The sequence below is a fragment of the Microplitis mediator genome, chromosome 6 (assembly GCF_029852145.1).
Source record: "Microplitis mediator isolate UGA2020A chromosome 6, iyMicMedi2.1, whole genome shotgun sequence".
In the NCBI taxonomy this organism is placed as follows: Eukaryota; Metazoa; Arthropoda; class Insecta; order Hymenoptera; family Braconidae; genus Microplitis; species Microplitis mediator.
In genome coordinates, this window is record NC_079974.1 from 18,256,626 (window position 1) to 18,274,319 (window position 17,694).

The 17,694-nt window shown below is 30.6% G+C and overlaps 1 protein-coding gene across 2 annotated transcripts in view; it reads right to left on the bottom strand.

Annotated features, from left to right (window-relative positions):
- Positions 1 to 280: 280 nt before the first annotated feature.
- Positions 281 to 17,694, bottom strand: part of LOC130670315 (neuroligin-4, X-linked-like) — a 210,179-nt gene continuing 192,765 nt past the window's right edge. The window contains exons 10-13 of one of the 2 annotated variants that reach the window (XM_057473668.1): positions 3,632 to 3,965; positions 3,296 to 3,559; positions 1,943 to 2,120; positions 281 to 1,255 (exon numbers count right to left, since the gene is read on the bottom strand). In XM_057473668.1, coding sequence (XP_057329651.1) covers positions 1,106 to 1,255; positions 1,943 to 2,120; positions 3,296 to 3,559; positions 3,632 to 3,965 — 926 coding nt within the window. In that variant the 3' untranslated portion in view covers positions 281 to 1,105. Of the gene's footprint in view, positions 1,256 to 1,886; positions 2,121 to 3,295; positions 3,560 to 3,631; positions 3,966 to 17,694 lie in introns of both variants that reach the window. The other variant, XM_057473669.1, reaches the window with a different exon arrangement.

Here is a 17,694-nt window from a genome sequence, read left to right on the forward strand (position 1 = left end):
ACATACAGATTCTGTATACAAGTATGTTTTTTTTGCTTTAATTTGATTCTGCGTATTATTTAGATTTTTTTTTTGAGTCGTAATTTTTTATGATAATTATTTAACTGATAAATTATTTAATTGTGCCATTATATTTAATTAAATTTATTTTTATTCTCTTATAAAATTTTTATTAATATTTTTTTACGAGTCTCAATCAAAGTGTTTGAAAAAATTAAATTATTTAAAATATCACGATATTTATAATTTAAATTTAAATATAAAAGTGTACTATTTACAGTGATTAATTTAAAATAACATTTATTTTAAATTCACAAAACGTCCAATTAAATAGTAACCAAAGTTAAAGTATCGATTTTTCATAAAATGATACAATTAATTTATCTGATAAATAATTTTCATTAAAATTAAAATAAACATTTTATAAATAATAATAATAATACAATATGTATACCATAAATTTATATTTATATTTATATTCACTTCATATTTATATATTTGAAAAAAGTCAGTCTAATGTTCATTTTTAAATTTAAATATTTATAATTATTTATATATTTATATATATATTAATCATATATAAGTATTCGATTCACGTTCAGATGAATTATTATTTTTGCAGTGATATAATTTTAAAAATGAATACTTTTAACGTTAATTAAAAACACCATATTATTTAACACAACATACGAAATACTAATATATCTCGCTTAGGACTTATTTAATTAATTAATGGCTTACACCCCCCCTCCGATGTCTAATTATCGTACCGGAATGAGCGTTGCGTAGGAATTACCGTGACATTCTCAGTTGGTATTTTTCGTTTCTTTTTATTTATTTTTAATATATATATTTTTTTATATATTATATTAACATATGAATCTTAAATCAGCATACACACAAACATGTATATGTATGTTGGATATATATATGTATACATCTATACATATATATATATATTTATTCATGAATTCAAATTTTTTAAAAATCGAGTCACTGGATCCCTTGACGACATTCAGGCTGGAGTTTGACGAGTTTCTCTCTATAGTAAGGTCGACGCCGTCAGCACATCCGGTACGACTGGCCTCGGAGGGGAGTCCATACATCACACTCTCATCTCAGTCATGCTCCCTTGGGTTGTACGATTTAAGACTTGCCCACTCTGCAACAGTGGCTGGTTTTCGGGTGGACTTTTTGTTCTCGGTGGCGGTGGTGCTCGCGGTACTGTCAGATGAATAGAACCATTTGGTGGACACTATAAATTATTATTACAGTAATTAATATACAAAATTACATTTCATTTAAAAAATCATAGACCTTCAGAAGACTAAAAAATCATTGGCTTTAAATATTTTTTATTTTGCTAGCATTGAAAATTATAAATAATTATTTATGATGTCAACTGCATTTTAAAACTGATGAAACATTTATTTAAAATTCATAAAATTTAAATGAGACTCTTTGAAAGCTTTGAAAATAATAAGGTAATAATAATCTACATAATACCTCATAATCTGCATATCTTTTTTATTTAAAGGTATGGATCTAAAAAATTCAAACGTATTCATGTTTAATAATGTTAAAGTTACAATACCCTGCGGGCTTAAATTATTACTTTTTTTTTATTAAATAAATAATTTATCAAGTTCAAAGATATAACTCTATTTAAAAGATGATTTTATCTTAAACTTTTCATAGCTTTTATTCATAAAATTATATTCCACTATCAAGTAAAATAATTTTTTCTCACAGTAAAGTTTAATTAACATATGCAATAATATTTTAATTTTAAAATTAAATCCCTCATACAAAAATATTTGCATTCAGTAATTATTTAGTCTGCTGAAGGTTTGCATTACTTTAATTTATACAGTTAAATAACATACGAAAAATTTTAATTAAATAATAGGAATAACAACATAATAAATAATTATTATCTAACATTGAGACTGTCTACACCACGTGGTAATCCCATATCATGGATAACTGACGATCGCGGTAATGTAGCGTGACCTGGGTGCGGTTGTTTCTGATAATGATGATGATGATGATGTGGCAGTGTGTGGGTACTTTGTGCTTGTTGCATAAGTCCAGAGTCATTCGATACTTTTGTTACGTTTCTGTAATTATTATTAAAATTATATTCATATTATCAATTCTCTTAAATGAATGCAGATTATTTTTTAACGAGATTAATTTTCTATCAGATTCAATTTATATTGATAATCATACACGCTGAAAAAAAAGTGGTAATACTTGCTATATTGACGAAGTAACTATTTCCATCTTTACATTTTAATGATTCGCATTCTTTTATGTTAAATTTTCCTATCGGAGATGGACGCATTCTTATACACGATGATAATCATTACTATCTCAGAAGGCAAATTTAAAAAATTTTTCAGATATAAGAAATATTACTATCGAGATGATAACTATTCTTATCCGTGATGTTAATCATTATTATCTCAGAAGGCAAAGTTTATAGTATATTGTGTGACAAGGGATGAAACAAGACGATTTTAGACTAGGGTAAGGTTGGTCGACATCACCTGCAGTCTGAAATCGTGTTTTATCCTGAGTCACACATTATATTTTTCATGATTACCTGCATCGGAACTTCAAGATTCAGTGTCAGCAGCCAGTAAGAAACAAGTTAATTTCAAGTCGATGATGTGGAGAACTGTTAGAGAATGAGAAATATGTGATTTACAGTCACTTATTAAATAGTAAATAAGACAAAAATATTATTGTCACTCATTTTTTATTAATTTTATTTGGTTAATTAAAACTGTCACTTAAAAAATGAAATGAGTAAACTGAAGTGACAAGTAAACAAATGAGAGTAATAAGGCTGCAAACGAACATTAAATATAACTGACACCGGGCAGAATCAATTGTGTTTCTTCCCTTGGGAAGAAACACGCATGTTTCTGCCCGCTGTGTGAAGGTATTTTTGAATTACGAATTCACTAGCAGTTGTTTGCAGCATCAGCTTGAAATTAGCTTGTTTCGAAGGGCTGTAGAGACACTGAAACTTCAAGTTTCGATGCTGATATCATGAAAAAAATTTTTCAGGCGTAAGAAATATTATTATCTAGATGGTAACTATTACTATCCGAGAAACGAATAGTTAACATGAGAGCATGATAATTATTACCACATACAGGTGGTAATAATTCCCTATTGCAAGATGGTCATGGTTAGTATTTTTTTCCCAGCGTGTTATATTTTAGTGAGTTGAGTAAATTTAATTTATAGTACGATGAAATGTTTGAATAATTTGAATATTTACCGCCTTAACATTTCATTTTCGACATCAACAACAACTTGACCGCCTTCTCCAAAGTGCGAATGCGGCAACGGCGGTTGTTTTAGTTCTGTAAATCCCCTTGGGCCACATTGCTGGTTCATCATTTGTTGTTGTTGCATACTCTTAACTTCTAATCGTGTTTTGTCACGTTGATAATACACTCCAGCGAATATTAGGACGTTTAAAATCAATAGACTGCAACCTATTGCTATTGTTACACTTAAAGCTGTCGAGTAAGCTGCATATCTATTGGTGAAAAAAATAAATATGGGTTTTAATTGTTAGTTTTTGTGATAAATATAATAATTATCAAATTACCCAGCAGCGTCCAATGATGCTAGAGTATCTGAGCTAGTATTATGAACATTCTGAAGATTTGTGCTCTGGATAAGACTGACACAAGTCGTGATACTGTAATCAGTGGTTGTTGGTATTTCTGTTGTTATATTTCTACGTCTATATTCTTCGCCAATTCTGCTGAGAGGATCAGGACGTACTGAGCCATCATACAGATTAGGATCACCGTGACCACGAAAAAGATTGTGTCTCGGCTCAACGTCTTCCATTCCGGCTCTGTGTAATTCCGGTACAAGTCTTAACCACACAGATAACTGATGAGCACGGTAGTGGTTTTTCATTGAAGGTTTTTTTGCTGAAATTAAAAAAAAATATATACAATTTATTTAATTGGAATTTCATCTTTTTAAGTGAAAAAATATAAAAAATAATTAGGGATTTGATTAGTGATGTAATTACTGTTACAAGTAATAATTTTATGGAATTATCTATATATATATATATATATATATATATATATATATATATATATATATATATATATTGTGCAGATAGTATCTGGAATTAATTCTACACCTAACAGAATTATCGAGTTAGTCATATTTTTCTTTTGGCTGCAGGATTATTACTCAGGTAAATCTCACTAATGGATTATACACATATTGTGAACATTAATGGGTTTGATACGAGATAGTATAGAGTTTCTCTCGATATTTATTTAACTAGGTTCATTAGTGGTGCAAATTAAAATTTTATTTTTTCCAAGTTTGCATTTTATTTAATATTTTTATTTTTGTAAATAATTATATTATAAAATTAATAATTATTCCACTGACAAACGAGAAAAAAAGTTCATACTAAAAATAAATTTTTATGCAAAAAAAAGTTGTGGGGTTAATTTCCATAGAAAATGTGATTTTTGATCAAAGTTTTTTTCTTCAGCTTATTACCGTCATCTGTCGTGTCCAATATTCTCAATAAATATATTACCCTCAAGGCTCTATAAATTTATCAAGCGCAGCCTCTTTTTTTTTTTTTTTTCATGTTACGAAAGCAATAAAAGACAGGAATAAATTCATTTTTCTTGAAAAGTGTCGCTTTTAAGTAAAAAAAAAACCCTTTGAACAGAAGTTGTGAGGGATATGTTGTTCTTTGATGAGCAAGATAAACATTTTGTGTATCTTAGTTGTTAGGGTTGACTTGGTTGACTTGGGAAAGTCATGGCGAAATGGCTGACGGAGTGTGAGTGAACAGCATACCGACGACTGGCGAGTAATTACTTCCTACGTGCTGAGAAACCTAGCACCGAGCAATCTGTTTGGTGTTCACTCTGGTCTGGTGTAGTGAGGAAACTTCTATCCAGAACTATACAGACCAGATCAAAACTTAGCACCAAGATCACACAAAGTCTATACTTTTGTATAAAACAAAATAGCGCAGACAAAGCAAACTAACAAATTTAATGCCATGGCTATTGAATTTAATACAAGATAGAAAATTTTAATTTATCGTTAAACTTTATTTTGATTCATTATATTAATAATTTATCTTAATGTCATTTACACGATCTATAAAAATTACTCATACAATAAATTCACTATTCATTTTAATTTATTATTTCAATAATTCAATATAACTCCATTTATTTCTGTCTATTTCTATTCTTCATTTTTTCAAATCTTTATGAAGGGAGATTTATATTTTTTAAAATTCTTTAGAATAAATTACAATCGATTAAACTCAAAGTTTCAAAGCTTAACTATTTTTAAGTTTAATTCCCTTAACAGCTTAGCTTTAATAAATGCTTCTAAATCATTAAATATCATTTTTAAAACTAAAAATTTTACAACAACTCGAAGAATAAAGTTTTACTTATATTAATAATTCAAATATACAGATGTGTAAGCATATATCTACGAAAGTTAAATTATTTTATTGAGTATTGCTAATAGCTAAACTTGCAAATGATATAGGTATATATACTAGAAATTTAATTCCAATTTATGCGCGCAAGCGCATTATTGTTCATGCAAGTAAATGAACATGCAATATTAATTTAACGATGAATCGAAGTTAGGGTAAGTTCCAATCTAAACTACCGACCGGTGTATGATCCGATGTTAATATATATATATATATGTATAAACATATATCTATTTATGTATGTGTGTATGTATTTATATATATGTATATATGATATCTATTCAGCTATCTCGAAGCAAGTTTCTCAAGGTATCGACACGGAATCACGTTTACCACAAGGCACATCATTTCCATATTGATGCAGAGCTAGAGCCTGGGGTTCAGCAGCAACTTTCCGCCTATTGGAGTCTCTTCAGTATCCTCTGTCACACGTGTGAGTCCAATCTGGTGACTGGGCGACGAAGCGTTGACTTGCACCACTTCTACCAGATGCTGTCCTCCATTTTCTGCCTCTTTCGCTTCTTCCCCATCTTCTTCTTCTAATTTTTTTTTTTCACGAGTTTTTGGGATTCGACACTCGATCAGCAAACAATTTGAGTATTCAAATATCTTGAAAATTGACAAGCTCAACCCTTCTACAATCGCTGTTTGGATATAGTTTTTTTTTTTACTTCACCCATAAAATATCATTTTTCTTTCTATCCATTTTATTCGTATGTAGTTTGAAAGACTTCGTATCTTTTTAGAAAGACAAGAGATGGTTATTTATTTTCGTTATGATTCGAGTTGACGGTGGATTAGTTTGTAATTGAAATTTGAGTGTTTACGCTCGTTAGATTGAATATTAAGGCACAGAGGCATGATAGGAGTTTACTAAAGTACCTACGGTTAATTGACAAATTATATGCATACTACACAGAAAAAATGAATTTTTTCCAGTAAAAAATTTCTACTTTCCTAAAAAAAATTTTTAGCCTTATAAATTGAAAACAAAAATTTTCTTGGGGAGAGAAAATATTTTTTGAGGCAAAGAAAAAATTCTTACGTCAAAAAAATTTTGTTAAGTCCTAAGAAAATTGTTGTCTTCAAATCATGATGAAAAATATTTCTTGCGTCAAAAAATCCTTTGTTTTTGTGTATAAAAAATAAACAAAATAAAATTATTTCAATTTTATTCGTTACAATATTGACGTCTAATTATATTACATTGAGTTCTTCGGTGCAAGTGCTTATATTTGCCATTCTTCGTATAAATTTAATTAATTAGTTTCTTAATTAAAATAATTAATTTACCTGGAACATCATATTTGGAGCGTTTAATTTATTTATCATTTTTAAAAATGATATTTTATTCATTTTTTCATTTATATAATTAAGAGATGAAGTTTCCATTAAATTATTCAGTTACTAATAATTAAAAAGTTTGCAGTGAAAATAATAATAATAACAAAATAGAGTTTAGAGTTGTAGATATAAGTGTAAGTTAAATTTTGTTTCCATCCAATAGTCTGTGTAGTTTTCAGGCTTGCAGTGAGAGCTTATTAATTTTTTTCCGTTTAACTTGGCAAAAGTTGTCTGACGAGTTGATTACTAAGTCAGCGGCTTGGACTAGCTTCTTTATTGCTTTTTCTGCGTCTCTGCACTTGCGTTCATCATTCTCATTTCCGTCTCTTTTCTACGTTCGTTTGGGACCGAGAGCGTTGTGAAAATTTACCAGCTCGTGGTGAAAGTATCCGCCACGAGAAGCTTGAAGTCCAGATGCTCGAGCAAAACTTTAGCTTCTCCGGAGAGTCATTTTTACTTGCCATTGCTCTGACCATAGACATGATGCTGCAAAAACGAAGCTCGGGGATACGAGGAAGGTTAGCTAACGTGTACTCTGCCCAGACGAATTAGGCGGTTGTACGGAAAAAAGGAAAAAAAGTAAAGTCAGAAAGTAAAGGAAAAGAAGAGAGAAGATTTAACGAGAGTAATGTTTACTTTACATCAGCGTAAGTTACAATTTCCCGTCCTGAGTTTCTCTGAAGCAAAAAAATAAAAGGAAAAAAAAAAATTCATTTCAACTTGGGTCAAACAAATCAAACAAAACTTTTATAATTTTTACACTTTTTTTTAGTTTCATTGCGTAAAGCTTTTTTAAACTCGTTTTGGGTTTGTAAAAAGTTGATTGCAATAATTGCTATCTAGGAAATTTAATCGAAACATTGAAACTTTAAATTTTATTTATTTTCATCTTTTCCCAAAAGTAAAAAAATTTTTTTTACGGAAATAAATTTTAAAGTAGTGCGGGTATTTAATTAAAATTTTATTCGAAAATCCTATAATGGTCGATTTAAAATTTCTATTAATATTTTCCTTGAAACAAAAAATACAGTTTGTCTTTTTTATTCAGAATTCAAAGCCAACAATATACCTGATAGAATTTTACCATAAACAATTTTTTTATGGTTCGTGATCTCGATTGTCTAATTTTTTTTCACAATTTTTAAAAATTCAAGTAGACTAGCCGCATATATGTGTGCTGATAATCTATATATCTATATAGCTGATAAAAATACAAGGGGAGAATGATAGATGTATATGTATAGAGATAAAAGTAAAGGTATGAGAACGGCAGGAATGGAAACCCAATTTATAAGCGGTTCTCTTTGATCGAGTCCCTATACATTACATCCCCGGTCTCTTTGCGGCTCAACTATTACGCGAGTCGCGAAATGTTGGACGAACATTTTGAGGCTAGTTTCCAGCACATCATAGCTGCTGTAACGAGATTGTCCTCTCTTAACATCAAATGGCTTGGAAGTGAAATTGTTTGACCTCGCTCGGCAGTTCTCCTCTCTAGAAGTTCAATTGTTGTGGCCTATTCCGGACAATTACATTCAAATAACTTTCAGCATTATAGAGTACAAATGTATGCTTACAACTTTTTTTTTCTTTGATAAATAATGTTAACAAAAACAACTGCGTGGGTTATTTAAAATGTTAATTAAATGGGATTGTGATATCGTGTATCTCGTTAGAGGAATAGAAAGTTTGCTTTTATGTCCGACAACATGACGAGATTTAAATAATTATAACAGTATGATAGCAAGAGTTTTTAATACAAAATAAATATAACCACTAGATTCATTATTTTGTTAATAAATTATACTGAAGCACTTTGTTAATTAAAAGTAAATTTTATAACTTTACTGGTTTTGATATGTTTGGCATTTATATTTTTATTTTCTTTTTCTGTAGTCTCTTAATGCTTTTGATCTTTCAATTAAAAGTATGCTTTTATTCATTTATTTTTATACATTTAAGTTCTGATTAAATACGATTCAAATGTTTTTTTTAATGATTAAATTAATTTTCTCACCTCCGGGCGGAAAGCGTCAACTTTCGTCCCGCTGTGCAAAACGAAGTTGCCGCTTTCCGCCTCCGTCGAGGAGAAAAATAGTATACACTCCTCGGGAAGTAAATAAGAAAGCCTCAGATCACATGTTTGTTGACCTCGGCTTCGCCTCGGCCAACAATTACATGTGATCTGAGACATTTCTTACTTTACTTCCCTAGGTGTGTAAAATACTATTGATATTGTAAAATTTATTTTTTATTTGACTTTATTCAATGAAATACTTGATACATAATTAGAAATATTGTTAAGCAACGCTAAGTACTTTTTTTCTCTTTTTTCTTTTAATGAGTTGACGTAATTATAAATAAAGTAAAAATACGTTAAATATATTAAGAGAAGCATATTTCTGAGCTTTAATAGAAAATTAAAAACTCCAGTATTTCACTGTCCAACGGATTAGAGTAATTCGGTAGGAAGATAATGCTGGAATTAGAGTTTGAAAACAAAGATAGAAAGCAGAGACGGGAAAAAAAGAGCTAGAATTTATTCGTAAAGATTCCAACGACTCGGACGATAGAAGTGTAAACACATTAATTAATTAACAAGTACTAGTTTCATAGAGGTCGTTTATTTGAAGGCGTCGCTGGAAAATCGAGAGTTAAGATCCATTTAGTATAATTGCCAATGCACTTAAAAGTCTATCTAAAGATTAAACTTTGTTAAATTAAGGTTACTTTGCTTATAACTTTCTGTGTGTACAAAACATTATTTTACGATTGCAAATACTCATAACTCTTGAAAATAACATAATTATGAATACCATATATAATAATTAATGTGCTTGCTTTTTAATTAATTTACATACAACTTTAGTTGCCGAGCTTACTCGTGTTTTTCCTCATCTTAATCGTCATCGTCGTCGTTGTCGTGTGTTAAAATTAGTGTATTTTGTAATGTGTAAATTTGCAAAAACCACTTTTCCGTTTTCAATTCACGAATTTCGCAAGCGCTATCATAAAATCTAATAATAAGTCATTAATTTTATTCGAGACCGCAGACTGACTGACTAGGAATATATCTAGATGAAAGAAAGAGAGGGAGAGAGAGAGAGGAAAATAACAAACGAAATTATAATCCGGCACTCGCGGAGATTGCGGAGAGGAGATGAATGGGATTCAGTTGCGAGATAGGCTGAGAGACCATTAGTGATGATGGTAGTGTACACCCTTGAGTAAACATGTTATTCGAATTCCGTCTTCATATCCGTTTCCAAGAGACGGCTTTGCTCCGCTTACCTTCCCCGTCTTCTGGTGGCATCTTCTTATTCGTTCTCATCGTCGTCGTTGTTGTTAAGGTGTAGAAGCGAAGGCAGTAAAGGACTAAAGAGGAAGAAGTGTAAATTCAACGTGAATTTCAAAATGGTATGAGGCTAAACCAAGGGCAAAGGTTGTTAGGCAAGTAGATGAAGCTTCAGGAAGTCTGAAGTCTAGCTAATTAGTATGGAATTAGTTGGAATTACTCTAGTGTAACATTGCATTTTAATTTATTAATATTATTATTGTTATGGGTGTATTATAAGTACACTGAAAAAGTTTGTGTATTTGTGTAAAAAAATTATTTGGTTAAATTTTTTGTGTTGATTTTAAACAGAAATCTGTTAATTCAACACAAACCGTTTGTGTTATTTTACTTTAACAGATTTTTCATGTTAAATGATTGGAAAATCTAGAATGTAACAGATTTCTTGTGTTATTCGAAAATGAACACAAAATTTGTGTTGTTTGACTAAACGTTTCCGCGCGATTCTTCGTTACTATAACCAAGCAAAGCATTGTAGCAGCATTGTCTGCAAGGAAATTTGGACTATAATTTATTTACAATTAAATATAGGTGAAGGGGGGCAAAAGGGGGTAGGGTAGGCGAAACGGGGTACCTCCAAAATTTGATAAAAAAAAATTTTATATTTTAAATGGTTTTTAAACATTCCAAAATCACTTCTGTAAATATAATTAAGCGTTACTTTGAATTTTTTTCGGTAAACGTTTTCAAAAATCAATTGTCAGTTGAAAAATATTAATGACATTTGTTTCATGATAAAAACTATTAAAAATTTGTTTTCTTCTTTTGTATCCAATAAACATGTAAAATATAATTTTTCTTCATGTAAATTACTTACAAAAAAATTCAACTCAATCAAATTCGTTTAAAATCCAGAAATTTTTTTTTTTTACCTTTTTTAGGGGGTACCCCACTTTGCCCGCAGAAATAAAAAATTTTTTTTTCAACGGTAACTGAAAATTTCTTCTATTTACTTTGAATATCATTGAAAAAAAAAAAAGATTTACCATATCCGAGTCCTCGAAAACTTAGTATTTCCTTAAGTACCCCCTTTTGCCCCTCCCTCCCCTACATTTTACAATTAAATTTAGATAACTTACATAACTTTTTGACCTGGTTCAATTGTTCGCTAGATTGACATAAGTTCTACTAAGGGTAGATCAGTATACTTGGGTTGGTTAGGTTATGTGCTTATGTTTACTAGTTGACTTTAACACGAATAATGTGTTAAATTTACACAAATGTTTTGTTGAATGTACACAAATTTTTTGTCAAAAGAACAGATTTTATGTGTTCATTTTCATTTAACATAAAATTTGTTTTAAAGATCATCACAAACGCAATGTGTTGAATTAATACAAAAATTTGTGTAGACCGTTTGCAACAGACGATTTGTGTTGAATTTAACACAAAATTTCTAACTGTGTACACTGAAAAATTTTAAGTTGGATCAAAACTTATGCAAACCTTTTTTTGTATATTTTTAAGAGATTTTTTTCAAAATTCAATTTAACGTAAAAGTCATTGATTTGATGGACATCACATTATTATTTAGAAAGTTTTTTTTAGCGATCAATGGTCATGAACAGCGAAAGAACTGTGGTAAAAAAGTAGATTTGAAATGGTTGAAGACCGAGTGACTCGTGATCCGATCAGACACAGAGAGTCACTGATACACTGGCATCCGTACGGTAGTATGAGTAAAGACATTCCTATGAAGATAATCCTACTATCCGTTGCGACTTTTTTTTATTTTGCTATAAATGTCGTGTCTGCTGAGGGAAAGAGACTAAAAAAATAGTAATAATAAAAAAAGTGCAGAAGAAATGGAGAAGCAGCAATCCGATTAATTTCCTGCTCAAAGTCCGCCACAAAAGACCAGCGGATGCCCGATGACTATTGAGCTTTGTGATGCTTTCAGATTCATCAGATGAAATCCATCAGTAAAATTGATAAAATTACGAGCAAAGAGATGGAATTTTACGTAAATTATCTAAAGGATATTTATTTTTGAAAAATAAATTAAATTATTTATGGTTTGTGTTTTATTTTCTGGTGGGAAAATAGATGTGACAGTAAAAATAATTGAGAAATAAAGTGTTTGAGTTGATAAAAGAGGTTGATGTACGACAAATCGGGTTGCTATAATACCGAGTGATATCTCTTGGCAGCGGAACTTTGTTGAACAAATGAGTTGAGCTAAGGTAGAGGCTTGAGATTGCGCGTCTGAGATAGTGAAAGATAAGTCGGTCCTCGCGTTGTGTAAAAAGCAAGAGGAATAAGTATAGAAAGTGGTATGGAGAAGATGAATAATACGAAGATGAAGAGGAGAGCAGTGGAAGAGAAATGAAGAAGAAGGCGTGTTGGTGATACTGAAAATAGCGATAGAAACACGCTGATGTTAAGAGAGAGGAAGGAGAGCATCGGCAAAGTTGGTTAGTATGGCTGCTTTTTGGAGAAAACGACGTGTTAGAGAAACGGAACGTAAGCGAGAGATAACTCTGTGGTGTGGGTTGAGAACGACAAATTCAGTTGATGGAGGTTTGAAGAAGAAGTGTATATAAAACATATATATATAAAGGAAAGAGTAAAATGAAATAAAGTAGAGGTGGAGGAACAGAAGAAAATGTGCACACGATTCTTGCAAGCCTTGAGAAATAGTCGTGGAAGAATTTCTTATTAGTTGGGAAATTGAAATCTGGAGTATGTCTTGCGCGTGATCCGTAAGACCCCTTACGCTTTTCTATTCGTTCTTTCTGATCTTGGCATATACGGGGAATGAACAAACGAGAAAACGAAAAAAAAACAAGTAAAAATAAAAAACTAAGACAAGACTCACACTTGATGTTAGGTAATTCTTTTCCCGACATCCTCGACATTTCACGTGAATTTTTCGACGTTGGGAAACATTCGGAAAAGGTAAAGGGGGAATTAGATGAAAAAACACTTGAGTATTGACTCTATAAATTCTTTTGACTACAAAGCCAATAAAAATTATTCTTCATTTTATTTACTTGCTTGTTGAAAAGTTGTAACTTTACGTGCACGAAATCAGACAAATTTCATTTTCCTCATTCTACACAAACTCGTTTTCTAATCAATCGTCATTCTGCTTGGATTATTAATTGATTCAATCCTAGAAAGTATATTAAACTCAACGTCAATAATTTATATTCTTCGCAGAATATCATTTATTGTTTAAAGTTATAGGCTAATTTATCTGTATATGTTTTTGACAAATTACTATTAAATCTCTTGTTGAATAGCAACCGAAATCCGTAGTTATGAGTGTTCTTAGTAATAGGTAAAGACGTATGACAAATGTATTCACACATTAATTTGTCAGTGATATATGTATATCGAACAAGAAGACTCGTAATGTGTCGACAGCAGCAGATGCTCCAAGAGCATAAGCACCTAACTGGTCGGGTGAAAGAGCACACTACTGAGCGCACAACCACACACACAAATATATGTGTATGTTATGTATACCATGAGGGTTTGTTTGCACCCACTACTCCATACCATATACTCCAGTATATATTATATCAAGCTCATATCTACACCCTTCTTCATATCATTTTAACCGTAACATTGTTAGTGAGTACTCTCTGCGTTCAGTTAATTTGCATCTTCACAAAACGTCAAAATATTACACGAGAAAATTTTACTCAACAAAAGTCCAATAATTTTAATAATTATTATTCCATCCAATTAGCTTTTGTTAAAATGTTTATGACGTTTAAATATCCGAAATAATGTTCATACTGTTGTGTATACAATGAACGCAATTTGAACAAAATTCGTTGTACATAATTAGACAAAAAGTTTAAACCAGAGAAGATAATTGATATATAGTATACCTTCTGGCGTTATTACAAATTAGCTTCGTATCGTACGTTAGTAAGTTTACATCGTATATATGATACGTTTATCCCTTTAAAGTTACCCTTGGGTGATACTGGAGTGAGTCTTTTCTGCACTTTATATTATATACATATATATACTGTTATTTAGTATCCTTGTTTGACGATACATTCTATTATGCATCGAACGGTTAAGTAAGCTGATATTGGCATTTATGTTCTAACTAGGGCTTTGCCTTTTTCAATTAATTATTATATTATCGACAGGTACATTGACATAGTGTTTAATAGTATATTAAGCCTCTCTATTAAAATTTTAACTTAATTACTAGCTTCAGAATATATATAAAAAGAAAAAAAACTGAAAATTAATTAATTAAATTTTCATCAGTAACTTGTTGATAAAAAATTTAATTGATCATATATATTTAGTTGATATGAATTAATTTAGACCGCAATATTTAATGGAGTTGGATACAATTAACCGATAAATTATGGGTGGCAAAATCGTAATTGATTATTACGAATACTAATTAGTAATTAGTACATTAATTTGATATTAAGAACAGATGTTATTGTATACCTGCGAGACAGTGATCAACATATTCCTTGGGGTACAACTTAGTTTGATAAATTATTATTTGTTTGATCTACTAATTAACGTAATTAAAAAAACTTTCTATTATGTATGTTTTGAGATTAATTAATTTTCACGTGTGACACTGCCATTACTGTAAAATATAAAAATGAATAAAAAAAACTGCCGAGTTAATGAATTTTTTTAAGTAGCAAAAAATAAACACGTTCGTTGGATTTCTACATTCGTTGAAATTCTTCGTCAAATATAACATTTAATTATCACATTCGTGAATAGTTTTTTCGTAAACAAAAAATAAAAAAATAATTATAAAATACCAGAGAAAAAATAATGATGGTAATTATAAAAATTATTTTCATTTTTTTGACAACTAATGATTACATATGTACATATATTTTTTTTTTGTCTTGTTAAATAAATTTTAATATCGTCTAGTGTATTGAATTATTAATTTTTATTAACTTTTAAAAATTTAAATGTGATTGTTAGTCGGGCAATTGTCAGTCACATCACGAGTTTAAACATACGAACAGGTTTAATCGTTGATGGTTATAGGGATGCTGATGAGCTCGGCTCCATCACCCTTTACGACCGTTGGTTATACTAGCGTGGCGTGTTTCCAGCTTGTGTAATGTGGTCATTTTGTATTTTGTACTAGATAGTTTCTCTACATTCATCTATTTATATACATACATATGTATGTACACAAATACATGGATATATAGATATATATATGTATGTATATATATATTATGTTACGGCGTAAATTAACCAGACATATTCTACACTCGAGTAAACTAGGAAACTGCGTTAGCAGAAGTTGAAGAGAAATGTGACTAGAAGTTTACTCTTATAAAGGCTCAGGGGGTTGGAAAATTTGTATTTGCGATCGAAACATGTCCTAGCTTTATAATACTTGGTAACAACGTGCACAATTTATTAATATATATGCACACATGTACAAGCAAGTTTAAGTTGGTGTATTAATACGGTAATCTACTTTACTCGTAGACTACTCGTGAGTTGAGTGTTGAATTGAGTTTACTTGAAACAATCCGATAAACGCAGACGGTGCAAGCGACACATTCGTATACGCATCTAATCGCGGGACAGCAGTTTCCGTATGCAACTGAGATTAAACTCATCCGGCGCAGTGAAATTTCACGTCAAACGATCATCGTCTCTGTATTCGTCCTCCTTGTTTTGTTGTCGTGTAGTTGTACAGCTTTCCACTTGCATTAATTCTACTGCAGTTATGTGCTTCCGCGTGTGTGGATGTATGTATGTGTCTGTCTACGTTGTTAGGAAATGGAATAGACGACATCCGCGAGGGGGTAAGACGGAGCCTTTTGCACCCGTTTGCACAGTTACTATATTATAAAGTGTACGTATGTAGAGATATATAACATCTATATGTATGACAATAAAAGGAATTAGAGGCATTTAAAAGCGGGGAATGTAATGACATTAAATTGTAAAGTGGAGATTGTAAAAATCGATGGTGGGTAAAATTCATTCTGCTTAAAGATGTACATTAACGCGAACTATTGATGGTGTAATGAGTAGATGAATACAAAGATATATATACTGCTGTTGATATTATTGACGCATGGTTGAATTTAAACTACTACTACTCTATTTCGCTACATATTGTACTGTAAGGCAGATTAATCTTGATTGGTACCTATGTGCGTAGACTAACTGATTGTACGTGAGGATTTATGTCGTTATGGGTTATACATAGAGAAGTACGTGATGTAGAGTGTGTGACATACGGCGGTTAGTTTATATGTGGAAAAAGTCGCACACGGAATGAATTATATTTTTATCTTGAATTTTTTATTATTTATTTTATGATATTTTTTTATTTATTGTGAGAACGTCGAGTTTACTTGTCGGTAGAGATGTGTCGTGTGACTTTACATAAACTGTAATTATTCCCAGGTGCATACGAGACTGAGGTCAGTCTTGGCTATGTGTGCATTACACTCGGTTGTCATCATTTCGTATTTACATTTCTACAATTCCAACGGCAAATATATATTCTCATGTCTAGTCCACAGGGTTCTGTGAATACTCCTCGTACACAATTGAATATAATGTATAGTCCATACCATGAATTTAAATTAAATATTTATGTTTAAAATTTAAGCGTTTATTGGATTATCACAAACGTTATTTATATTTGTTTGGGTGTTGCTACTTTTATGGGAGATTTATAATGGAATGATTATAAATTTAGTTGTATAGTTTAACTGAGAATCAGTGAAATTGAGTGATAGTCATGAAATGAAAAGCTCTTGACTCAAGCTCGTTAGAACCTCATTAAGAAGCTTCTGGCGCCGTTAAGTTTTAATCGGTGCTTTTGCACGCCGCTCTCTATACTCTTCTTTCTGCTGTATAGCTGTGGTGGGTGAGTGGCAATAAAATTTTACGACGTTTAAGAGACTCAGTGTCCCTCAATTGAACGTGTGTGTTTGTATGTCGACTTGTGTTCGTTTCCTTACATGTTTGAGATAATAATTATAATTATTATTTTTAAAGCTCTGTAATAAGAGTTTGTTAAAAATAACAACTTTAATGCTATTTTTATGTGACACTTTATTACTCCTGAAAGAAAATCACTTACTTAAAAATTTATAAAAATTACGGAGTTAAATAAATTTAACATAGCGATTTTTTTAAAGAAATTCGCTGAGGAGTTTTTTTGATGAAAATTTTATTGAATTTTTAATGATAAAAGATTCGAGAATAGAGGAAGTATTAATCGAATTTGATAATGCATGTAATAAATAGTTAATCTCTTCCTTAATACTTTTAATATTTAATATAATTTTTCGAGAATTTTATATTGACAGGAAAGTTTGATATTTTATTAAAATTTTTTTTTGATCCGAGTAAAAAGCATATGGAAACGCATTAGGCGCACTTTTCCGGTAAAAGATTTGCTATAGGATTCGCTGTTAAGGAAAAAGTGTATGTAAAGTATATAAAAAAAATGAAATAAAAAAAGAGATGA